The following is a 25,918-nucleotide window of genomic DNA, read 5'->3' as shown; positions in this document are numbered from 1 at the left end:
GGTATAAATTAGCTGAGTGTGGTGGGCTGTGGCATGCAAACAAGAACTGACTATTTCCATTGCGTGGGCAGTGGATCAACAGCTGACAGAAAGACATGTGAGACTGCTGGAAAGGCATACAGCAATCTTATTGTGGACTGATCTGATTAGCAGCCTGTGCTGGCATCTGCTATAATCACCGGCAGAGATCGGCGTGGGGGGACGTGATGACGCCAATGTCTGGGACAGTGTGGGAGCAGCGTGGCCTCAACCATTACGTGAGGAGCTGAGCTCTGTGCAAGAGCCTGATGCTCACATGTGGCCGTGCTGCCTCCCTGGAGTGGTGACAGAGGATGGTCAGCTGTGTGCGAGACAAACGTTGCTGCAGTACTGCCTATCCCTCACTCTATCAATTTTAAATAAACATGAACAGTGTCATGTCCTTTCCACACCATAATCTAAATTTCCCAAATTAATACTCATATTAATCTGAAATTCAAAAGAAGGCTGAAAAATTAAAAAATAGAATTAATTTGTAAGAATGATGCTACACTCCAATTTTCTAAAAATGACAATGGGTCAGACACCCAATACAGGGACAAGGACTTCCCTGGCCTTGCTGGCCACACTATTTTTGACACACGCCATTGGCCTTCTTGGCCACCTGGGCACCCTGCTGACTCATGTTCAGTTGCTGTTGAGCAGCACACCCAGGTTCTTTGCTGCTGGGCAGCTTTCCAGCCCTTCCCCAGCCTGTAGCCCTGCATGGGGTTGCTGTGACACAAGTGCAGGATCCAGCACTTGGCCCTGTTGAACCTCACACAACTGGCCTCAGCCCTCTGATCCAGCCAGTCCTGATCCCTCGGCAGAGCTACAGTGAATAAGATCAATTGTACTTCACAGGTGTTTGAACTATTCAGAACTATTTCAAAGTGCAAGTATATATGCTGCTCTAGGTAAACTTGTTTTAGCAGGGGGGGGTTGGACAAGATGACCTCCAGAAGTCTCTTCCAATGCCAGCCTTTCTGTGATTCTGTGATTCCAGATGTCTGAAGTTAGGTAAGATGGATCCCGTGGTTCCAGTCTCATCAAGATTGTCTGGTACGGATGCCATCTACCAATATCTTAAATGTAAAAGGCAGTGACACACTTTTCATCAGGTTCAAGACAGAAATGCTAGAAAGGGAGTTGAACACATCTAAGAAAAAAAATCCAAAGAGAAAATCTTACAAGTAGGAGTTTTTACTTGAAGTTATATTCTGCATTGATTATGCAGGTGCAGAGGACTTAGGACTCTTATGAAATGAACATTTTGAAATTCAAAAAGCTGTTTGTCCTAAAAGTAGGAGTGATTAGGAGTCTTCAGTAAAATAAAACTGATCAAAAATAATTTAAAATGCAGTCGTCTTTTGTGTTTTAAAACACTGTTGGTAACTGAAATGGAAATACAATTATTCATATGAATACTGGAACATTTATCCAACTTTTCTGTTGAGAAATGGAGCAGTGCTTTTCATGTCATAAGTACTTCCATAACCAGCAGTTTACCCAAAAGATTTTCCTACTTTTCAAGAGTCTGCTGAAATAATTATAGAACACCTCTCTTCTGCCCCTTCCCTCCCGCCTCCCCCACTCTGTTTTAAGAGTGTTTCTGAAAATGGAGGCTTACACATTTGTTAGACTTTCACTGTATAAAAATGTACAGTGGCTTTATTGACATGTACATTCCATTATGTTTACAGCTGCAAGATATGAGGCACACTCAGTATTGCACTTCATTAAAATTTCAGGCTCAAACATAACCCAGAAGTTTAAATGAAACTGCTGTTGTAATTTAATATTTCTTATACAGGACAAACATTGATACCTTTATATACAGGGTGATACTTGTTACATTTATGCCTTCCTAACACATTTTTTTATAACAGTCTAGGAAATAAACCAGAATATTCCTCTTTCCCATCCCCACTTGTGATGCGTTACAATTGTACAAGATTACAAAAAGTCAGTATACAATAATCAATATTTTTTTCTTTCTCCTGAAAGCCAGCATCATTCATAGTCCACAGACACACAGATCCTTTAATAACAATTGTTTATTTGTAAATGTCCAATGTTTCCTAGCCGATGACTGTAATGGCCACATGCAAACACCTCACAAATTTTGATGTCTCAGTTCAAAAAATGTCAATATCTCACAGCAAGAATTATGTACATGGTATTTGGCATCCTTCTTGCACTGTAAATTGTTCCTTTTACCTGGGTTATGGAATGGTCCCATCCTCATCCCAGCTGGACTTTGTTTTCAGGACACTTGAGGGATGAGGGCACCTGTTTTGCTCTGGTTAAAAAAATTTGCTATTCTAAAAAGTGTGTGCATTTCTGCAAACCCCACAACCCAGAGCAAATTCTTCACCAGTGGGTGGATGGACAACATGAAGTGGACATTCTGTACCTTCAAGTTGTTTACCTTTGGGACCTACAGTGAATGTAAGGATAAGGGAAAAATGAAAAGACTAGATTAATGCTTGCAGACAATGTAAACAGACATATATTACATTTCCTCCAAAAAAAACCCCAAACTAAATGAAGGTAATACATCTTATTCAAATGTTGACTTGGTATTTGAAGAGAAAAAAAGAAAGATCAAACTGACATTTAATTGAAATGAAATTTCATTTAATGAAATTCAAATTAAGTGTCTTGCCTTTTTTATAGACAGTCACTTAAGGAAGTTTTATCTCATTAATACTGTAGGAGAACTTTGCACAAGCGAAGAGAAAAACTGAATAATGAACAAGAGTTACATTCTGCAGTAAACAATAATTCTAAGGTTATAGCAGGAATTGTAATTGATTTTTTACTTATTTTATGTAAATATCTTAATGAAAAGATTGCACTTTTAACCCCCAATCATTTACTAATAGAAAATGAATATACAGCACATGAACTTAGTAATTAAGGCATTAGGGTAACAGTTTGCAGAAAATGACTACCTAACTACACATACATCACTTAATAATGTGTTAATTTTATCAATATACCATTTTACACATCATTCTACATCTGGAGTCTGACTGGTAGAGGGAAATTGAAATGTCTTTCTCAATCAAAGTTCCTAATGGTTAAATGATCAGTGCAATGACATTGCCAGAAAACCAAAAAAATATCACCAAGAAAAGCTAATATCAATTAGAACTTGTAATTTATTTCAGAATTCAGTGTGGTAAATTTGCTTTGTCAAAGTCCTACCTGCAGGACAGTGTGGGAGCTCTTCTTTAGGGATGCTTGTCATTCTTTGGAAATCATCATGGCAAGCATTGCAAAAATGCGTTGTCCCGAAACAGAAAAAAACAGCAACTGAACAGCAGTAGCGGCATTTGTACTCTAAGAAATCTGTACCGTGTTTGGGACACATCTGAACAAAGGAAAGCGAACACCAGTCAGTGAAGCAGCCATGTTCTCACAATCCCAACAACTCACTTCTACATTCTGTAAAATATATTCATGGTATACAATATTGTACAATACATGTAATTACAAATGGCTATGAATTACTGTACAGCTCAGGTACTCAGGGTTTCAGAATGAAATAAAAACCTGAATAGAAGTTATTTACTCACCTGAGCCCTTGAAACATCAGAGCAGGCACCACAAATAAGTTCTCTTGGATCGTAATCATCTCCTTGTCCAGCCTCAGCATCACAACGAGCTTCACCACCAAAATATGCCTTAATTGCATATAGAAATGATTGGATGTTAAACCAGAGACAATTATTCTTTTAACTATTCTTTTCACTTTAACCAATTCCATATGTAAGGGGACAAATGACTGCCATTTCAGGGGCCTCCACTATTCTGAGGTCTCTTGACTCTGTAGGTACATGATTTTGAGGCACTCAGAAAATGTCCCTCAGTCTCAGGATGAACAAGACCAAAAACTGCAACATACCCTGCTCTATGCCAGTGACTGGAAGGCTTTTGGAAGAGCCTAGGAACCCTATGTCAGAACCCTATGTCAGAATTAAGTAGCTCTAGGAACCCTATGTCAGAATTTAGTAGCAGCTTGAGGTGAACAGGTACTGGAGGAAGTAGGTACTGCACCTTCTTATAAGTGGCCATTGACTCAAGGTGCTTTTGGTTTCTGAGCTGCTCTGTATACACGCTTAAGCTTTACTAGCTAAGATACTATGTACATCTCATTAGCCCAACACGTGATTTCCTGCCTTTCTGCTCCATACACAATGTATTAAACATAGGTTCTGTTTTAAGAAAATACTTGTGAAATGGTAACATCCATTTAGTAAATCCCACCATACCTTTTTGCACTTGTAGCAAACATAATAAGCATATCTGTTCATAGCATAGCCAGCTGGGTCATTGTAAAATCTAACACCTGGCGTGGTGATGGCCTCACTCTTGTGCAGCCCTTCATACTCCAATCTCATTAGTGCTTTTCTCCTAACATCTTCATAGAGTTCTTTGATTGGATCAAGCAAATCCTTTAATACTGTGTGATTGATTTTGTTCTGAAATAAAAACAAAGCCGATTAAAGTATTGTGCATCTTTATCCCAACAGCTATGATAATTTGTGTTATAGTCAGGCACAAATAGCATGAGAGATGTCATAAAAACATATGGGCCTATTTCAAAAAACAGCTGATACAGAATGTACTCTATTTACTGTAAAAATGGTATCCATGAATGCTTTTTCTATGGCCTGTTGTGACACGGGAACATCAACCCTTCCAAGAGACTAACAGCCAGGGAGGTGGTGAAGAGTATATGAAATATTCACCACAGCATAGGAATATTCTCATTGTGTATTTTCTGTAATTTTGGTCCTTTTTGGCTTACTGCTCAGCAAGTAAGCATAATGACTGACAGTCCTCTATGGCAGTTCTTTATCAATTAGTGACCACAAGCTACTGCCATTAGTTACCACAACACAACATGACAGAAGAACCATAGCATGCAGAATGGCTGACTATTCCCAAATTTCAACTTCCTGGGGGGGGGGTAAGGTGCTCTTCTTTCCAGCAGCTATCATGTGCTTTTGCTTATAGCAACTTACATTTTTTAGAGTACAAGAAGAATTGTTAGCAACTTAGCTGAACTAAGTACATGTATTCTTTGGCTCTGCCCTCAGACTAAAAAGCAAAGCAGCTTTAAAAGTGGTTAGTAAAATGGAGAATTCCTGTTTCAAGATAGTGTGCTTTAAGATTACTTCTTCCCCTCCCCACTATCACCAAATACTAGGAATTTGCAAGCTGGTAAGAATGAAACAATATTAAGACAATGTCTGACCTATGCTTTCTTTTTAAGAGGACACCTCAGGGAACCGTAGGAGAAAGTAAAAAGATGTATCAATGCTAGTCTTTCTATAGCAACATGTAGAATTAAGAAAACAAGTCATGTATAACTAATTTATACTGTACCAAGCAATACAGTAATAACAAAAAGAAAAGAAAAAAAGAAAAACAATGAAAAGGAAAGTATCAGGTAAGTTTCTTGACTTTGGCAGGCACACAGCTAATTTACCTTGCAAATTGGGCAGGACATAAACCCAAAAGTTATCCTTGGACCAAGCCATCTGTTTTCTAGTACTCGTTGACAGCATTGCAAATGGAAAACATGGCTGCAGTCCAGCTTTAGAAAAGAGTAAGTAAAAGTGAATATTGAAGTTACATTAACAACAAAAGTAGAAGCAGTTATTTGCTTTTAAGTGGCAACATATATCAATTCCAATATTAATTTATTTGAAATCCCAGAAGATCCCTATTTCCTTATTAACAACAAGAAAGAACATAAAATGGGCATTAAAATCATAGCTACACCAAGATCACATATGGATATATGAAATACACGTGAATTCTATCAACTAATTACCTCAGTTGTTTTAGTCTTTTATAAAATGCCATGTATTTTAAAAAAGTAGACATGAATTGATCCAATCTGCTTTCTTGAAATAGAATGCCAGACAAAAAGAAAACTTTTAAAGTAGCTTAACTACTGTTATGATGTTTGTTTTCAAATTTTGAAGAGCATAACTTGAAAGACTTTATATTTTCACTTCCTTCACATGACACATTACAATCGAAATAGTAATCTCTTAAAAGGGGAAGCAAACAAACAAACAAACAAACAAAAAACCTGGATAGCTGGTGCTGCTGAAAGTGCTTCAGTAAAGCAGATCATGCACATGTCATCAGCATCTTGTTTCAGAGTTGTAGCGTTTTTATCGCAGCCATGCAGGCACGGCAAACAGTGCTCTTCGTTCTTCACGCCTCCGCAGGGGTGACCGCAGGGATGTGTCTTGCTGCAGGCAATCTTGGCATACTCCTAAACAAATGTAAAGCAGAGAGTTAATCATCTCTTCCCCTTCTCTCGAGTGTTCTGGCAGTGTCGCTTTTTGAAGGACTGCTGGTCCATGCAATAAACTGAGATGGAAGAATCATCGTTAATGTTGTCTGCTGCTGCCGCAGGTACTTGGGAAAAGCTGAACGCTGTGTACTTGAAATAACAATGTTTCCTTTGTTTACCTGCCCTGCTCCTGAATGCAAACGGCTTAATGAAACCATAATTTAAAACTTTCAATAGAAAAAGAACTGTTCTTTGATCCTCTGTGTGCCTTTTATACATGGAGTGCTTCCTGCATAAACATTGCTGACCTGTATTAACAGCCTGTAAGATATTTGCAGATTTTGGAGAAATTTCAAGTAACTCACTCTTAAGAATACATTATAACCTAACCATTAATCAGCATAAAGTGATTTTACACGGAAATGGATTTTTAACCACCTCTAATTCCCATCCCTACTAAACAGAAAACTTATAGAAGTTACCCAGAAGCTAGCAACAAATTGAACTAAATTTAAATAACTGTAATGAACTGTATTATGTCTTCATAGGCTGACAGAGAAAAAAAGATGACCAATTTGCTTCACTTAGACAGAAACATGTAAGGCAAAGTAACAAACTGGTTATGATTTGGCCCTCTGCCAATTGCACCCAGTGAAGGACACAGAAACACTCAGGATACATGGATACAGATGATAAACCTGGCCAAGTCTGAAATGTTCTACACTCACATGATACACAGGCTCTTGAGCAAACTCTTTTTATTAAGCTTTCCAGTACATTTGACTTTATACTGACAGTATTCTGTTTACTTTATAAGTGCAAGGCTGTTGTGAAAACTTGAGGTGCTTTTGAAGACAACAATGAAACTACCCAGTATGTAAGTTGACTATTAGTGTTCATAGTCTGTAATTAAAATAAACATTTAAAAATTCAGAATTATTTGAATGGTAATATTCAATATTAGAACCTTTTCATATGACAGATCTCATTTAAAATGGACCACAGGGATAAACAAGGTTTATTCAAAATAAGAAACCCATTTCATCCTATGCTGTCTTCTATTTATGTAATTAATGATGACTGATACTTGCTAATACACACCTGGCAGTCTGCATCAGAACAAACACTTCCCACTGCTGATAATTCTGTTCCACTCCTACATCCACAGAACCGACATGCTTCAGAACTGCTGGTGGTCGGTTTGCCTACAGTGCAAGAGAGAACAAGGCCAAAAATGTTCTCATGAAACACAAGGTACTGACATTCTATCAGACATCAAAGCAGCATTCACAGAAAACAACCAGAAAGCTAGCAATTCTTATGCAGCTAAACTGTTCTACTTTTATTAACAAATATTTAAAAGCATTGCCCTAAAGCAGGTGAAGATCACAATAACCAGGATAAAGAACAAGTAGTAACAGTTGTGTTTTACCTGTCTGTTCTCTAAACTCCACCATAGCCTTCATAGTTTTAGAATCTGCTAATGCCATCAGCCAGAAAAGTTTGGTCCTACCACATCCCTCATGGAGATCAACTTTGATAGCTTCTTCTTCTTCTTTGAACACCTGTCAAGTTAACCAAACAGATATTAAATGGCATGTTTAATTAGAGCATGGACCTGTCTCCGTTATTTTTGTGGCTCTTTGGATTTAGACCAGGCATTTTACAGATTCTGTAAGATTGTCTACTGCAAGTTGTTCTTCTTTTATACGTTCCATAACTTGTAAATATTGCAGATATGCAGGATAAAGGTTTCATGTTTTTAGAAGTAAAAATGAATAAAATTAACTCTTGATCTAACACGGTGCAGAAAAAACAGTGCAGCAATGCTAAAAATAGAGGTGCACATTTTTTTCTGATTTAATAAATACAGAGCTTGGACGTCATAATTCCTACCCAACACATGCAGTAGGCCACAGAATTTTAAAAGCACAAGAAAACATCAGAAATATCTTCATATAACCATGCTAGTAGTTTATCAAAGCAACATTGAGAATTAGGGTCTTAACAAGTATTATAGAGTGACAATTATAGAAATGTGTAATATTAGTATTTTTGACTTTCATATAAATACACAGTGGATACTTTTGGCTAAAATGAGGAAAATAAAAAGTTTTTGCAAATTAAAAAAAAAACTGCAAGAGATCCTTAGGGAATTTCATGCAGTTTCTTCTTTTGCTCCTTTCCCAAGCTTTGAAGGCAGTTCTGTTTGCATTTGTTTCACCTGTAATGCAAGGAAAGTTAGAATTTTCCCAGGTATGGATGTATACAGCTCACTCTAATTTTTACTAGAATCAGGAAAAAAAAACCCTAACTGCTTCACAAAGTATTCATATAAGCACATCTGAGTAACTTACAGACTGTCCTTTCTGGAGGGGACAGAAAATACATAGGAGAGGTATGTATGACTGAAGTTGGACAAAGAACAGGAAGCAAACAGAAAATAGGACAGAGGGAACATGACAGAATTGAAACTGAATTTGAGAGGCTCAACATATGAGATGTAAAGGTAAAAGTGGTGAATAAAGAGCAGAACTTTAAACATGCTTTTAGAAGTAAATAGCTATTTTGGACAGATAAAAGGAAAAATATGAGGTTTTCTATGAGATAAGAACTTACTTTTTATCAACTGTAATCTGAACAGGCTATATAGGAGAAATCAGAAAAATGAATGAGACTAGACTGTTCTGTGCCATGACAGAAGAGTAGACATAAAATGATCTTCTTAGGATGACAAAACAGGAAAATTTCAAAGGGGATTGCAAAGACTCTGGCTAAGACATAGAAGATAATAGGCACCCATGGCAGTGCCAGGCTGAGACTACACTGCAAATGCAGTGGCACCAGAGGAGTGTTTCACTCGAGAGTGAAACTCAGCACCAAAGGTCTGATGTTTACACCACAAGTGCTCTAGAGCAGCTTATCCCTTGCACTGAACAACCATTTGCAGTGTGTCTCTGCATCTATCTTTTGATTTGCTTTTAGTTTCACCTAAAAGCAAACAAAACCAATTCAGTTCATGCACTCCAAGGCTGCTCAGTAACAGAAAACATTGTACTTTAAGGAGACATGATCATCTTCTTTAAAAGCCCATTCCTGAACATAACTAAAAATTTAATATAGATGCATTGTAGGAGAGAGAGAAGAGGACTGAGTTCCACTGAAGTAACTTTATTAATGACATTTATTATTTGAATCCTTGTACAAGTATAAGTAGTCAGAGGGAAAGAGAAAAATAAAGGATCACAACAAACCACAAATGAGGAATAGAGGCAGGAAAGGGGAAATGTTCAAGAATTCTAGAAGTAAAGGCATCTTCAACATCAATTTCAATGACAAAAAGAAAAAATCCAATGAAAAGGATAAAAGAATAACACAGAAGAATGATAATTAGCAGAGTACACAGCCAGTTATAGAAACTCTCATCTAGTCGAAGTTTCAATCCTAAAAACAAAACCAAAAGAAGTCAGGAAATTTTCAAGCTTATGGATAGGGCAACATATTTCTGATTTAAAACATATTTGTATTTTAAAACACAGTGAAAGCTAGAGGAATATTGAAAAATAAGAGAAAACTCATAGGGGAACCAGTAGGAATATTTGCTGTCAAATCATCTTCCTGGATATTAAAAAGGAATACACATGCATTAGAAACGAAGAGGTTGACAAGCACTGACTCCTATGACAGAAGTAGTAAACAAGATCAAATTTAACAGGAATAAAGAACCAACATATACTTAAGAAAGTCTATGCAGCTTCTAAATTCTCCTAAAAAAGCATTCCTAACCAAGAGAGAAAAAGCTGATGTAGCATAAGAACTAGAATTAGGAACTGCTGCAAGATTTTCTAATCTTTGTGAAAGATAAACGACACGAGAACGCAACCCAAAACAAGTGAAGAGAATTAACTGGAAACACATCTATCACATCTCCAAAATAAAATTTAACACCCTTTTCAGATTCAGTATTTGCTACTACCTTTTGGTTATATTTTATTTATATAAATATGCACACCATGATGCAGTGCACACAACAGGGGCCATGTTTACTCTACCTGTCTCTGGTGAGTTTTTGTTCGCCGATGGAGATGAAGGAATCGGTCACAGTCTGTGCACAAATTCCCACAGACATTACATAAAATGATTGCAGCAGTTTCACCATCATCATGGTTATCACACATTGGCTGAGAGGAAAAAAAAAGAAGTAATTCCTCTTTATTAAGTCCTTCACTTCCTTCCAGCATCTGTTTTTATTCTCCCCTCAGTCACACACCCTACACCACCCCTCTAATTTATAAAAGTGGATAAAGAGCTTGTTTGGACTATTATGCTATCTTTAAAATAATCAGTATTTAAACAATTATTCCTTGACACAAATCCCGTCAATTTCTGACATCAGTTTTTCTGATACTCTTCATCTTGTATTTTGTGTGATGTACCAAAAATGTGTTTTTCAATAATACCACTGAGACATCACTTTCAACTAGTCTGATGTGGTAACAAGGGGTTATGAGCATGTTAACGGAAAAGTTCAGAGATATGAGTACTCAGGTCAGTCAACAGGCATGATATTTACCCTTCAATACTTTGATATGGTATGTTTACTCTTTTCAAACATCTAAACAAAGCTGTAGGTCATTCATACCTCAAAGAGAGTATGGTTGAAGTAACAAACTTCAAAATCATAATAAAAATACGTTGCTCTACTGACAGATTTTTTTAAAAAATTCAGCAGGGTTCTGAATTCAAAATATCCCTGCAAATAGACTTCAACAACTACAGGATTTTGCAATTCAAAATATCCCTGCAAATAGACTTCAACAACTGATTTTGACTATCACGTCTCTGAGAACAAGTTTCCATTGTAATACATGGTCTGTTGTAACACGTGGTTTCCATGATACTCTCATGCAACTTAGAACAGAGTTCTCTCACAGCAGTTCTGGTAGGGAGACACACAGTCCACCTCAACATTTGAATATCCTGATGTGGAACAGGACTAGGGAATTTCAGGTTGGGTTCAGCAGCTTAAATACCTGCTTAGCAATGTCTTGTCTGCTCCTCTGACATCTCCAAGACCTCTGACTTTCTTAATCACCTCAGAAACCTCTGGGTCTGCTTCTGTCTCAGCAGAGTTTTATTCCTTGCTGCTGCTGCAGCTCTATGCCTCCTGTATTCTGTTTCTGCCTACACTAAACTGGTTTGGATGCTTCTTTGCTCTAACTAAGCTTGGTTGCTATTGCACACCCTTCCCTTGCTTCCCACAGGGATCCACCTAACCAAGATTTAGAGAGACCAGCTTCATTACTGTGCTCTTTTTAATATGGTATTAAAAAATCACAAGTTTTTGTCATATGGAAAAGTACAGGCATTTTGTCAACTGAAAAGTATGGAGAGAATCATATTCCATATCAAATTTATAAATCCTCTGAGTTAATGGTAGTTTTACTAAATTCAGTTAGGAGGAGTTTCTCCCTGGGGTAATCATTCTCTAGTTAGATGGGGAAGAGGAAGCTAAATTACAGTGAAGTAGTTACTGAGTAACACAAAAGAATCGATTTTATTTTGTGACACAGATTAAGACAAAGAAAAAGCTCTGATAGAGGGTGCTGTACAAACTGAGTCAATCTACTAAAAAACTAATGCCACAGGTGTTAGGAAGGCTGTGTTTCATCCTGAATACTGGCAGAATTGCAACATTACTGTTTTAAGCTGGAATTTCTGTTTTCTGAGCAATACTTATTGGGAACACAAATACTTCAAACATATATGCAATCCCCACTGAGACGGAAGAAAAGGAAGAAAGGCCAATTTTACCATTCTCCATCATTATTCTAAATTCTTTGATGAGTGAATATATCAAACACAAAACTGTATGATTTTCAGTCTCACCATCTGTTTCTGTTGCCCATCCTTTCCCATCCATCTTCCTGAGGATAGTCTATCAACATGATCCTGATCAAGTACACAGAGGGATGCTAAGGCCAGCCACAGCTATTGAAAGGCAAAGTAGAATTAAATGTCTTAGACATATTAAAATCAAACCAAATACTGAAGAGAGAAACTTTGTCAGATAAGAATGTCACCATTACCTGCAAACTCTATTATTGTTAGCTGAAGCCTGCTCGTACAATGCAAGTTGATTTTCCCAAATAAGTCAGCAACACAATAAAACTTATTTAACTTTTGGGAACTACCTTGTTCCTTTCAGGTATGTCACTTTATGATTATAAATACAGTAGTCAGCACGCAAGAAAGAAAAAAGTGCAGAAAGATCAACCAAAGCACATTATGAAGAAATATGACAAATACAGACTTGTACATTGACCCAAACGTTGTAGGCTTTGGGGAAGAAGAAATTCAAGGACACAGACTAATAAAAATAAAATCAATCCCAAAAACAACCACCCAAAAACCTGAGCACAGTGAGACTTCGTTTCCCTGTTCCCTCCTCACTGCATAGGGCAATTGGCATTACCTAGAAAAGGGTTCTGAGGTAACTAGTCAAAGGAAGCTTTTCTCTCTTCTTCTCCATTGACTAAAGGGAAATCCTGAACAGATGAGCTACATGAGGATAATTTGTCACTGCAAACAAAACTGAAAGGCACTTGACAGCTGTTTTTTGGAGCAATCTTTAATCAAACCTTTGATTTGAATAGAACTGTTTTTGTTGAGAAACTTTACTGGACTCTCCCTCAAAACCCCCATCTCCATGACAGAACTACACTCAGTCACAGGAGCAGCTGGGCTGACATTCAGGGCTCCTCTAAGACCTGATTAAACTAATATGACAACAGCAGAAATCCAAGACTGTGACCTCCAGAAAGCAGAGACTATATGAGTAACAAAAATGATGAAAAGAACAACTGGTACAGCCTTTTGAGATGGAAAACAAGGGGAGTGTCAAATGTTTGAAACCACTGCAAACTTTTTTTTTTACTTTTACACATAATTATTAAGCTTGAGAAGCTAAAATCAGTGCTCCCTATGACAGCAGGAATGTAATAATTTACAAATATACCTTCCATGGTATTTCAAGCAATCTGTTAAGGTAAAGTAGTCCTTAGTTTCTATAAAAGATTCACAGACAAAGTAAAGACCAAGCAAAGGAAACCACCAGGTTACACCATGTCAGTAATGAAGGGCTCAGCAAATATTTTTTGAGAGAAACACAACTGACGCTTAGCTTAATTGTCCTAGAGAACATCTGTCAGAGTGTTTTCATAATAGCCTTAAGATGTGGCAGCTGATTACCCAGCAGTCAAACAACTTGTAATAATTGCTTGGAGAGCTGAAAGAACACAGCTGATACATACTGGGCAATTTTCCACACAGATGATCTCACATTTCGTGTAAGGCAAGCGTGACAAACTTCAAGCAGAATTATTTAAAGAGTAAACCTCCAAATATATACAGGCATCACACTTATTCATTATTTCTGAGATTCCCTAGATGCACATTTAATTCTAATTCAGTTTTGGCTTGTGTATTTCTGACATGTAAGAAGGTTCTTGAATGGGCTCCTACTACACATTTACAATGAACTAATGGTAAGTTTGGTGAAGTTCTTACTCTGGTTGTTGCAATGCACCTCACAGGTGATCTGTACTCTTCTTCCATTTTGGTCAGAGCTATGATGGTTTCAGCTATAGCATTCTTTGTCACACGTGACCAAGCTTCTGACAGATGACCCTGTTAAAGAGGAAGCTCAATTTATTACAGCTTTTATTAATATAAAGAGCAAGTAAAATTGTAATTAGAACTGCTACAAAACATTAGGCTAGTATCTCAAGTTAGAACAGAAAAAGAGGAAATCGGGGATGACTGATAAATTAGGTGTTTTCACAGAATTATTTACGTTGGAAGGGATCTTCAAGATCATCTAGTTCCAACCCTTTGCCATGGGTAGGGACACCTTACACAAGACAAGGTTCCTCAAAGCCCCATCCAACCTGGCCTTGATTTTCAAATCAGACAGATCTGGTAAAAATTAGCTCTCAAATACTGAGATGACTGAGGTTGTCTCTGAGCAACTACTGGAATAATTAACTTGGAACAGGTAGAGGGCATATGATTTGAAGAATGGAAAGTCCTTTTCCTAAAGTGTCCCCCACCCCTACTAGAGAAATAAAGATGCAGAGCTGGAGCAGGGATAAGTGACTGTGACCAGCACACAGATGACAGAGGGTTCCTAGAAAAATTAGCTTCACATGTCTAGCTCAGCCTCCTGAATAGACTCCACAGTTCCTGTATTAGAAAGAAATAAAGAGGAGTACACAGCAAACATCAGAACCACAGCATACTTTCCAATCTTTAACATTCTGACCCTGTGGCACTGACTGATACTCTCAAGTTTCTGATTCAGAGGCTGCTGCATCCTTCAATTCTTACTGTAATCTCTAAAGTCCTAAGCTTCATGCTGAAGGTGACACATAATTGAGATTCACTGGACTCTAAAAGGGAAGCTACAGTGACTAAGTCAGATACAGGCAGCTACACACTGCAAATGGTGAAAATGTTATGTGAAAGGAATCACCTTTTTAACACGTATGAAGAGGATAGTTACACTGATGCCACCCTGCTGATAATTAGCAGCTCTAAAAAGCTTCAAATAAAAGTTTTCCAACACAGACAGACTTTTAATTGTAACCTTATCAATTATGAGATTCTAAAATCTTGTAGTCAGAATCAACAGAGAAAACTCCCATCCAGCTTCAGCAACTTTGAGAAGGAATCTCCTTAATCCAAGCACAGTGAATGGTTTAGAAAATAGGACTTCATTCTGAAGATACTGAAAAACCTTTCAAAGGGTATTCACAGAGGAAAATCTGGGTCATTTAGAACATCTCACTGAAATAGGTGCAGAATTAAGGAAAACAAAAACAACTTCCTAACTAAATTTCTTTCCCAGAAACATATACAGAACCTTTTCTTCTGCCAATATTATTTCTGGGAAATAACCGATTCACTTTTCTTCAATTTTTCTGCCAAAAAAATTGTCTGAAGCAGAACTATGGAACAAATAAATGAAATAATAAGTAACTATAAGTGTAGATTCCAGTGACTGAAAGTCAATCTCAACCAGAAAATCCATACAGTAAGTCTACATACAGTTACATGAAAACAATGCTGTTATTTTACTTCACAGATAAGTTTTGCTTTTAACTTGAAGTTCTGAGCACTCAAGATTTAAAAATTATACTTTAAAGTTAAAAATATTAGAAAATTACCCACAATTATTGTGTTTGTCTCTTAAATTTCTAGTATAAGCAACTTTTTAAAAAGCTTATTTCAAAACTGGATTTCTGTTTAGCAGAATCAGAACTCAGTTGCTACTGCTTTTAACCCCAGACTCCGTCCAGAAAACTGTATGGGTTTTTTTTTTCTTGAGACCAATTCACATTTAACAGCTCAATCTGATACTAACTGTAACAGAATTTATAAAAAATGTATTTTTCATTATCAGAAATATTTGAATATCATCCACATTTTAAGGAGAGAAACTCACTGCTGCCATGTCTTTAATGAGTTTAATGATGATCTCTGAAATCTGGGTAGGTGTTGACCCCTTCATCCACCAATGACTTTCACCTCGCCGAATATAGCTGCAAAGGATAAATGGTAATAGATGAAATAAACTCAAATAGCTAGTATTTGTCAAAATCCAGCACAAAGAAATAGTGTTCATACTCAGCATACAGTAGGTTGTAGTAGTTTGTTACATATTTTGAAACAAACCTGGAATTGAAGATCATTGGAAGTGTGACTGTAGTAACTCCTTTGCCTGCAGTAGTGCCAGCTGTTCCTGTGATAGTAGTTCCTTTGGCTTTTAGCTGTACAGTGAGAGCTTTGGCAATGCATCCCAAAAACATGTCCAAGATCCCTAGTTTGTTCCAATCTCCTTTTTCTGTTGAGTGAATTATATCACTTATATCTGCTGGTGGAAGAGACTTCACCCCTATAATACTTGCCAGGCGGCTGGGGGTTACCTCAGGCAAAACACGCCTCAGTAATGATGTTACCTGGAGAAAAAAAAAAACCAGAACACCACAGTTCTTACCAAGACAGCTGGAGTTTTCAAGAAAAATCACATGAAGTCCTTCTTCACAATTTATTTCAGTTAGAAGGACTCATCTAATTGCTGTACTTAATTACTCCTGTAAGAAATTCTGCAGTATTTCTATATAACAATGAAGTGTTTCTTAATGTAAGCAGCAAGACAAGGCAAACAGTCTAAAACTGATCTCAATCAAACAATACTTAGTCTCCATATACTAAAAAATTATGTTTGGTACTGGACTTAGGATAAGAGTGATACGCATGTTTGTACAACTTTGATTTGCTTGTACAGTAGCCACTTCATGTTCATTGAGACGTCAGAAATTGTGGTGGAACTGTTAAAGACACTTCAGACTTCTGGAAACAAAGTACTTGCCTGAGGTACTGAGAATTATAATACTCTTTTCCAATGCCTTTGTTTTCCCTTTTGATAGTCTAACTGGATTTTTTTTTTTGCTGTGTCAATAGCTCTGGACCCAACAAGAGTTGTCTTGAAATCATATAACCTTACCAACTGGTGAAGCTGGGGTTGAAATTGCATGTATCATGTGAAGTTTGGTGCAAATCAGCATGAAAGCTGATGAAAGCTTAAGGACTTAATATTTCATATGTAATTTTGCAAGCCCTCAATGTTCTCTTGAAAAGCTATGTATCGCAACTACTAAGTATCTGCCTCCAGGCAAGTTGAGATGTGAGATTTTAACAGCTCAAAAACTGTAAAAGGAAGAATAAAGAGTACGAGACAAAAACTTCTGCAACAGAAACTTAAAATCCACTTGAAGAAGGCACAGCACCTAGCAACAAAATAGTGCATTAACTGTACTAATGCAAAAATTTTGTATGTTTATATATTACTAGTATTATTAAACATATATATATATATATATGTTTATATAGTATGTGCATATAACTATATATACAATCAGACAACACTCAAATTCAGAAAGAAACAGGTATTAAAATTCACCTTGAGGATACCAAGAGTAGAAAGGAGCTGTCTAGCTCCACACTACTACACTTAGAGCCTAAGACATAGACACTAAGGACTCATGCCAGGTCCACAACAGACTCTGGTAATTAAAAACTTCTCATCTTGCCTACACAGGCTACACAGGCATTATGTATACATATCACGAAATACTGAAAAACCACTGTGCTGTTCATCTGACAGACATTTCTACCATTAGAAAAAACAAGCACCCTAAAACCTGGCACTTCAATTCCCCAAAAGAAATTCTGTATTTTTTCCAAGCACACGATTTCAGTACTCCGAAGACACTCTTCCAGCAATACCAAGGCACTGGAGGAGCGGTCAGCACTGACCTGCCTCTGCACCCTGGGAGAAGCCGTGTGCAGCAGGGAGAAGAGGTCCTGGAGCAGAGTGAGCTGCTGGGCCAGGTACTGGCGGCCCACGTTGGAGCCACTGAGCGCCAGGACCATGGAGAGCAGCTCGAAGCAGTAGGCGTCCGAGGCAGCGTCCTCGTCGCTGGGCTGCGAGTTGGCGTTCTCCTTGCTGGAGATGGCGTGCTCCCACTCCTCACGCACGCGTGTCGCCTCCATCCGAATGGCCTGCACGATGTGCGCGCACACCTGCCACACAGAAGCCAAACGCACCGCAGCTCTTAAAAACTTTTAGCAAGTGCAAAACGTTGTAGTTTAGGTAGCTGCACGAGTATGGCTAAAATAGGAAACCTGTGGAATTTGGCCTGTACTTAAATTACTTTTTAGCATAAATTCAAATGAAAAATAAAATGCTGAATTTGCTCATCTATGTTATAGAAAATTAAATCAAAATGATTTTTAATTTTATTTCAGATCCTGCCTTTTAATTTACTTTTTACATAGAATTTAGGCCAAAAAAACCCACTCCACATAAACCCCCTAAGAAATACATTTACTCAACACACACATATAAAAGCACTTATTAAAATAGTCTCTTGTTCAGTTTAATAACCAGAAAGCTTAAAAACATTTTAGAAACAATAGCATGGTAAAAAGAATTTTTAGGATACTATAATGTTTGCTAAGATAAGTGACAGAAGAGTAGATTCTGTTTAACATACTAGACAAAAAAAAATTCAAAATTAATCAACAGCTCTATTATTGTACAAATCTTCATAGTAATATTCACTGAAATTGAGCTCATTTATTACAAGATTCCAATATTTAATCCTCAAATAATCTCCAAAGGAACAGACCTGTTTCTGCAAATTCGTCAGTTTGCTCCGGCTGAATATGATCCCTACCATGTGCTCCTTCAGGTCTGCATCTGATGTTGCCTTCATAAAAAGCATGTTTAATATTAGATAAAAAGTTTCAAGAACACTTCCCAATTACTGCAGCAATTAACATGGAATGTATCAACAAACTGTGTTTTATAAGTTAGTAGCTTTTTTTTACAGGAAGATATATAACCAAGATTAATTAAACTATGCTTAATAAATATCTCATCAATGTATTAACTTTCTCTTTGTGAGAGGAATTTAAGCATCAAATGAAATAATAGGCAAAACAAGCTGAGTGCAGTTTCTTCATACTTTTTCTCTACATATTAACAGAGCCTCTCTTGAAGCAAAAGATAATGGCCAGGAGTTTCAGGCTGACCATTACTACAGTGTTAAGTACTTCTGTAATTGTAGGCATCATTTGCATCACCATTACTACGGAGTTTCCATTAAATGCGTATGCCTCAGTTATAATTTAATTTTAAAAAACACACCATGGCTTGGTATTAAAAATACACTATGATATTTTAAAAATAAGCAATTGCAACGTTTTACTTCAGTTTTGATCTAAAAATTATGCAGCATAAGAAATTGAACAAATACTGAAAATCATCCTGGATAATTTTTTTTCAGCAAAGTATTATTGATAGAATACAAATAAATACATTGTGTACTTTTTCTTCTCCTTCTGGGGATGACAACAGTGCTTTTTCTTCTTGTTCTGGGGTTGGCTCAGCATCTCCAGAGATGAGTTTCCCAAATACCTGGAAGAAAGACAATGCTAATTAGTGTATCTCAAACTTGTGCAGATGTGACATTTTCCATTAAAACATAAAGCACTTAAAACCTACAATTCACAGTAACTTTCACTGCATAACATCGTTAAAATCCCACCTGGGATGTTATAAGTCTGAATACTCGCAGTGTCTCAGATTCACAGTTCCTTTGTTGAGCCACACTTGCAGAAATCTGGCCTGCTATTTTAATGCTTTCGCCATCCTTCCATCCAAGAATTTTTACTTGTCGAACTCTTAGTGTGTTTTCTGGACCCTTCAATTCAATTTTGATGATGTGATTATCACCCCCAGGAAGCTCACTTGTTACCCAGCCAATATGTCTTGAATCCAAGTCTACCTGTTAAAGAGGAATATAAAGTTGGAAACTGACATTACATCAAACAAAAAGTCACCTATCATCATATATATCACTGTAAGAAATACTGTGCTTGTAATGAAAATCTCAACCTGAGCAGTAAGACCTGTGTTTAATGATAAAAATATTCAACCTCCTGAGTTCAGATTAAAAAGTGACATAGCCATTTCAGTTTTATCTGTAAAGCTGATTAGAAATAGTAGCCTACCTATCTCTTTTATCATCAAAGCAACAGCTCATATATTAAAAAAACAACTCTTAAAACTAGTATTTGGTCACTACTCCTAGGAAAAAAAACCAACAGCCTCTGTAATTTAAATGAAAATATAACACACAATTATAATTTCACCTCTATTCACACAAACCCCTGCCAAAGAAATTGTTACTCTGTGGAAGTCAGTATTTGCTATCCTTACACCAAGACATGCAGCACTTACGTGTAAAAAAGGGAAGATGAACTGTACCTGATAAGGTGTATTTTAAAATAAGTACTGTTAAAAAAAACCCAACATAAATAATGCTATATGAAATCATGTATTTCATATGAAACTGCAGCGTCACTACTGGAAACCAAGCACTGCAAGGGTGCAGTGCCTCACATCACTACTCAGAGAAACCCAAGCCCTGAGCCAAGTGAGCCCTCTCTCCTATCCACGGGCTCGTTTATAATCAAGCTAATATTTGTTTTTGCCCATTTCTACATTAATTCTCAGACTCTGCATTGAAATGTGCTGCAGCAGACAAGGCTAACACTTTTTAAATACCATGAGACAGGATACAGTACGTGGGTGTGCTGGAAGGTAAAAAGCTGTTGGAAAAGTGTCAGAGCAAAGAGGAAGCAAGCAAAGCTGAATCAGTCCCTGCCTGTGTTCTGGGAGTTTTTTGGGGAAACCTTCTACAGCTGAAAGGATAAGTTACCATATTTTAGTAATTAAAACTAAATTAATCTGAGGAACATTTTACATAACCCTGTTCTATTTCAGTAGAAGGGTAAAAGCTTGATCAATAGTCAGTATACATAACTGAATTCTGTCATTAATAGTACAGTATTTTCCAAGGCTTCTTATGATGTCTGGTATTTGCAAAGAAATTTATCTACTGTAAGAAATGAAAACTATTTGTTCAGAAAAATCTCTGGTATGTGCACAAAAAATGGCAGCAGTTTTTCTATGTCAACTGTTAAAATGTTTACCTGCTTTATTCTGCAGAGATCTTCTACTGCCTTGCCAGTTAGGAAGGTCATGGAGGTCACTTTGTTCTGCAACAAACAAGCAAAATAAGAATGAAACACTTCAACTGAGACACTTCTGACTACTTCTTCTGTATTAAGAGAGTACATACATTAAGAGAAAAATTGCTTCATTACAAAAAAACCCCATGATCAAAAGCAAGGACAAAGAATTCCAAAACACAGTTCTCTAACACAGTCTGCTCTTTGTATTGAAAGCTGTAGTTGAAATACAGATATATATGTAACATTACTGTACAGATCAATAAGAAAGCATGTAGAAGGTCTAGAAAATTGGGATTTTATGACAGCTCCTTATTTCAATGCTTCTGCAGAAACCATGAGCAAGAAAAGTAACTTAAAAGAATTAAAAGATTGAAAATGCATCTGAAATAGAACATACCACTAAGAATTAAGTTTCCCAGTTTCAGTTTTATGTAACTGTAAATTCAGACAGACTGGTCTGATTGTAACAGTTCCTGCTTTCTAAACGACAGGACTTAGAAACTTCACTTTGAAATGTGAACTTCTGCATTAGAATTACCAGCTGACAAAGAAAACAGCACCTCTTAATTGATAAACACATACAGCTTGGACTATGCACCTTCAATGAGAGACACTTTTATTTTCCTCTTACCCCAAGATCTCTGGAATTGTCTACATGAACACAAACATAACGTGCATTGATTCCTTTTACACAGTTGATTGTGATGTTTTTAGTTTTGTTTTTGTCCTCATCTCCTGACTCCCAGAATGTTTCTGTAGACCCATCTGTTAAACTACCAATCATGGCAGGTCGGCTTGATGTCTTAATGTCAACAATGCTGGTGAGGTCTTTCAGACAAACTACTATACACAGTTCCTGTGAAAACAAATGGGAATTTTTAAAATACTTGAGAGTAAGCCCAAATACATGGGCATGGTTTACAATTTTTAAAACCACACAGACATTTCTGTTTTGATGAAATGTGCCCTCCAAGAAATTCGTCCTTTATTGATTCAAATTATTCAGTCCTTTAAGCCAAAGGAAACATTAATAGCTAAGAGCTGAATATATTAGCAAATGCCTAAATATATTACTAAATGGAAGAAAACACTTAAAAAATATTAAACAGAAGTATTAATTCATGCTCCTCAGAATAACAGAAGGAAAAAGATGTAAGCAAAGAAGAACTGGAAGTACACAATATTTAAAAAGTCAACCAACTTCATGACATTCCCCAAAAACTTCACTTGCAAACAAGCACTTCTCCAAAATTTAGGTTCGGGTGATATACAGGCTAAGGGTCAATATTTGAACCTTTAAAGCTAAATATGAGAGCAGGGACAAGATTCTAAACTGAGATATGTTCAAGAAAATATGACATTGTGATAAAGAACCTTTTAATTTAAAGAGAATCATCATTGAAGTACAGACAGTTCACAAATGATCTCTGCTTCTGAGCCAGAGCAGTAATACTTGCCTGATTCATGACTTCAAAACCAGACTGAACGCTGATACTAAAACTCTCTTCACTATCTCCATCATCAGATTTAGACAAAATATTGTTGATATGATGAAAAACATTGCTCTGGTGCAGGAACTGGTGATCAGATTGTTTGAATTTAAGACTCCAGCACCTGAAAATACATTTAGTTGACTTTGACATTTTGAATATTGGCAAAAGACATAACTTATCCATGAAACTATTAATCACATTTTTGCTTCTCAAAGTATTTTCTATAAATGCATAACTTCAAATTTTGCAGGATCTCAAGTGTTTCTAGTGCACCATTTTGAGGAAAGCAGGAATAGACTTTCCTTAGAATTGTAATAGTAAATGCAACCATTATTATTAATTTTTTGTCTTTGAGACAAATACACAGAAAAAAATCTCAAAGTTTAAAGACACTATCCAAGTGACAGATTTCTGAGCAAAGGGCACTACAAAGCCATGCACATAACACACAGATCCTTCCATGTTATTCTGTTAGATGTTTTCTTTTTCATAGTGGACACTGTATAGAATTTAAAAGAGAGTACATTCCCCTCTACAAAGTCTTTTATACTATTAGTTATATGTATAAACACTTAAGTGTCTTCTATGTACCTCCTTCCTAGTGGTAAGGATAGATTTGCCCCTTCTCACACAAAGTTTTCAAGCATCCTATTTACATTGCAAAATCTTTTAACCTGTAATTCTACAACATTTCCAGCCTTTTCAAGAACTTTCTTGATTTGTGCTTACCTTAAGGCCATTTGCTGTAATGCACTTCCACTGGGAAGAGACATCATAAGATCAGAGATTGTCTGAAGAAGGCGATGGAAAGTGTGGGGTAAGGGGTGAGCAGCTTCCCCAGCAATCACTATGTCCGACAGAGGGTGTTCACACACTCGTGTGTCTTTTTCCTACAGAGCAAAGCAATTTGGGTGTTATTCACAGACTTTCTGAGACAAAAGGTTAAGTAAACAAAAACATTTCTGCTGTCTGCTTTAAGAGTAACTGCAACAACCTTACAATGAATGTGAACTTGACGCAGTTTCTGTCAGAGAATTTTTGGAGTAAGTTACACACGAGCCTCAAACAGTGAATTTGGGAAGTGTAGTGTACACTGCCACACGTTTCTCATGATTTAAAGATGTGAAACATTATATGGCAATAATTTGAAAACAAAGAAACAAACCAAAAATAAATAACATATTCCAGCAGTTGAAACCAACTTTATCTGAGCAGCAAAATCCACCCATAGCAAACTTGATAACTAAGCTGATGTTATCAGTTGCTGCATTTCATTAGAGCTGTAAAAATAATAATCCTTAGTTAAGATGAGTCAGTATTAGAAAAGCAGTGTACCAGGTTACACTGCTGAAAAGACTAATTTCAGAACAACTAATTTCAAAACTGGATTAGATTTGAAGTGATAAAGATTATCCTGATTTATTGACAACACTAGCATGATTTTTTTTGAGCTATTCATTGTGGACATGGTAACATTTTAAATCAGAGCTAATTCTAGAATAGGCTGTATGTAGATATCTTTTGGAAGTATGAGATGTTAGACTGTACTGTATTGCAGGCTACACTTTCAGAACTATATATTTTTCTTAAATAATTGAATTAAGTATACCTACTGTGCATATAATTACTTATTTAATTATTTATATACATACATGTACACAGCAGTACGTAAATTAACTGTGCATTTTCATAATTAACTATGGACTTTTCTTAGAACATTGAAAGACACAGTACATCAAACCACAAAGCTTCTCTAAAAAATATTTTCTCTTCCCTCTGTTTGCAGGGCAAAGGAGGAATAAAAAGCAAATGGTTATTTTTTTAAATTTAGCAATGTGCTTGTGCTTTTTTTGCTTTCCTATTTCCCAAGAATATTAAAAAATAATGCTTTAATGCTTGTGATTCATCAGCATATAGAAAGTGATGATTCAGAAGAAAAATTAATGTGTCTACAAAATGAATTCAACTACAATTTAAGGTTTTGTTTCACAGAGGGAGGATTAAGGCATTTTGTTTTTCACATGGAAGTATTTCTGATTTTCCTACAAAATCAGCAGAACCTCACTTACTTGTTCTGCATTTTCTTTATTTGATTTATTTTCTTCATCCTCTTCTTCTTCAGGCTCTACAGGTGCAGGAGTCAGGGATGCCACAAAATGCCATAAAATATCATGAAGAGAAGTTGTTTGAATGACATTACAAAGAAGCCAGTTGAAGGCCTAAAACAAATTACATACAAGGAGTTACCAACTGGTTAAGCAAACCTGGAGTAAAACCATTTCCTAAACCATTTATTAAAGGAGATGCACTGATGATTTGGACAGGCAAATAATAATGCAAAGGTCTTCAAGTAAGACGTTATTGCTCTGTAGCTAAAACAGTTTATTTAAATGACAACTATAGTATAGCCAATATAGCATAATCTTAAAAAAAAAAATTCCAAGGCAGAATTTACAACCACATTATTTTAATCATACAAGAGTCATCAGCACATGAATACCTCCATGGCAAAGACTCTGCAAGCAGATTTCCGTAAGGCTTGTTTCATCGCTATTTCAAGTCCTTCCAGATCATGATGCTGGATTACAAATGCCAATACTGGCCACTGGAAATTTCTCTCTCCTTTGGAAAGAGAGCTGTGGGCGGAGATTAACCGAGAAAGTTCAGGAGATGGATGTCTCAGGAGAGAGGACCCCACTTCTATTCAAAAGCATAAAAATATGCATACATTAGATTCCTTGAGCATTTCAATTTTATAGCCACAGTAAAAATGAAAAGCAATAAAGCACTTTTAGAAATGATTTTTATTTTCTGAGAGAAAACCGCATTAAAATAGCAATATGGAAAAACGATGCTTCAACTGAGAAAGAAAATACCATCTTCACTTTTAAAACAGGCACAGTAGAGTCACTAGAAATTTTAGAATTACAGTAAATCCTAATCCAATTTTAGGCTAATTTTGTGTGGATTACCAAGCACCTAATGTTTACTATTATTTTTATAACTAAAAATATGTATTTATAAAAATGTATTTAAAAAAAATGTATTTGTCTACAGTTTCCAAGAAGAATTGCAAATCCTTGAATCATTTTGCCCTGCTTCTGATGTCTGTGCTCTTACCTGCATCTCCACTGTTGACTCGTCTCCTGGGGATTGCTTTTACACGTGCTGGCAGAATTGAGTGCTGTTTGTCATATTCTGATGCAACAACTGAATATGATCTTTGAAAGACTGTGCGCTTTGCAAGGTCTGTATCTGTGATTGGACTGGTTTCCAAACTACGAAGAAATCAGTGAAGTAATACACTCATTAGCAAATATATACAGTGTATCTGAATTAAACACCAATAATTAATAAGGATACATGCATTTCATAATCACAACGTTACTACTGCATGAAACTTTGTCTTATGTAC

The 25,918-nt window shown here is 36.5% G+C and overlaps 1 protein-coding gene across 18 annotated transcripts in view; it reads right to left on the bottom strand.

The window, feature by feature from the left end:
- Positions 1-1,640: 1,640 nt before the first annotated feature.
- The window catches only part of MYCBP2 (MYC binding protein 2), a 176,933-nt gene continuing 152,655 nt past the window's right edge, over positions 1,641-25,918 (bottom strand). For 15 of the 18 annotated variants that reach the window (XM_030943587.1, XM_030943631.1, XM_030943613.1 and 12 more), the window contains 24 exons: positions 25,624-25,781; positions 25,004-25,203; positions 24,573-24,722; positions 23,233-23,393; positions 22,468-22,624; positions 21,642-21,866; positions 20,969-21,034; positions 19,519-19,758; positions 19,290-19,388; positions 18,598-18,678; positions 17,723-17,989; positions 16,079-16,362; positions 15,849-15,945; positions 13,913-14,032; positions 12,233-12,334; positions 10,396-10,524; positions 7,776-7,908; positions 7,445-7,548; positions 6,134-6,322; positions 5,522-5,629; positions 4,299-4,508; positions 3,603-3,710; positions 3,232-3,397; positions 1,642-2,458 (listed from right to left, as the gene is read on the bottom strand). In XM_030943587.1, coding sequence (XP_030799447.1) covers positions 2,343-2,458; positions 3,232-3,397; positions 3,603-3,710; positions 4,299-4,508; positions 5,522-5,629; positions 6,134-6,322; positions 7,445-7,548; positions 7,776-7,908; positions 10,396-10,524; positions 12,233-12,334; positions 13,913-14,032; positions 15,849-15,945; positions 16,079-16,362; positions 17,723-17,989; positions 18,598-18,678; positions 19,290-19,388; positions 19,519-19,758; positions 20,969-21,034; positions 21,642-21,866; positions 22,468-22,624; positions 23,233-23,393; positions 24,573-24,722; positions 25,004-25,203; positions 25,624-25,781 — 3,670 coding nt within the window. In that variant the 3' untranslated portion in view covers positions 1,642-2,342. Of the gene's footprint in view, positions 2,459-3,231; positions 3,398-3,602; positions 3,711-4,298; positions 4,509-5,521; positions 5,630-6,133; positions 6,323-7,444; positions 7,549-7,775; positions 7,909-10,395; positions 10,525-12,232; positions 12,335-13,912; positions 14,033-15,848; positions 15,946-16,078; positions 16,363-17,722; positions 17,990-18,597; positions 18,679-19,289; positions 19,389-19,518; positions 19,759-20,968; positions 21,035-21,641; positions 21,867-22,467; positions 22,625-23,232; positions 23,394-24,572; positions 24,723-25,003; positions 25,204-25,623; positions 25,782-25,918 lie in introns of all 18 variants that reach the window. The other 3 variants (XM_030943604.1, XM_030943736.1, XM_030943728.1) reach the window with 2 other exon arrangements.

This window comes from Camarhynchus parvulus, chromosome 1, assembly GCF_901933205.1.
Source record: "Camarhynchus parvulus chromosome 1, STF_HiC, whole genome shotgun sequence".
Lineage (NCBI taxonomy): Eukaryota > Metazoa > Chordata > Aves > Passeriformes > Thraupidae > Camarhynchus > Camarhynchus parvulus.
Note: the sequence above shows the minus strand (reverse complement) of the source record. Positions and strands in the feature narration are given on the sequence as shown.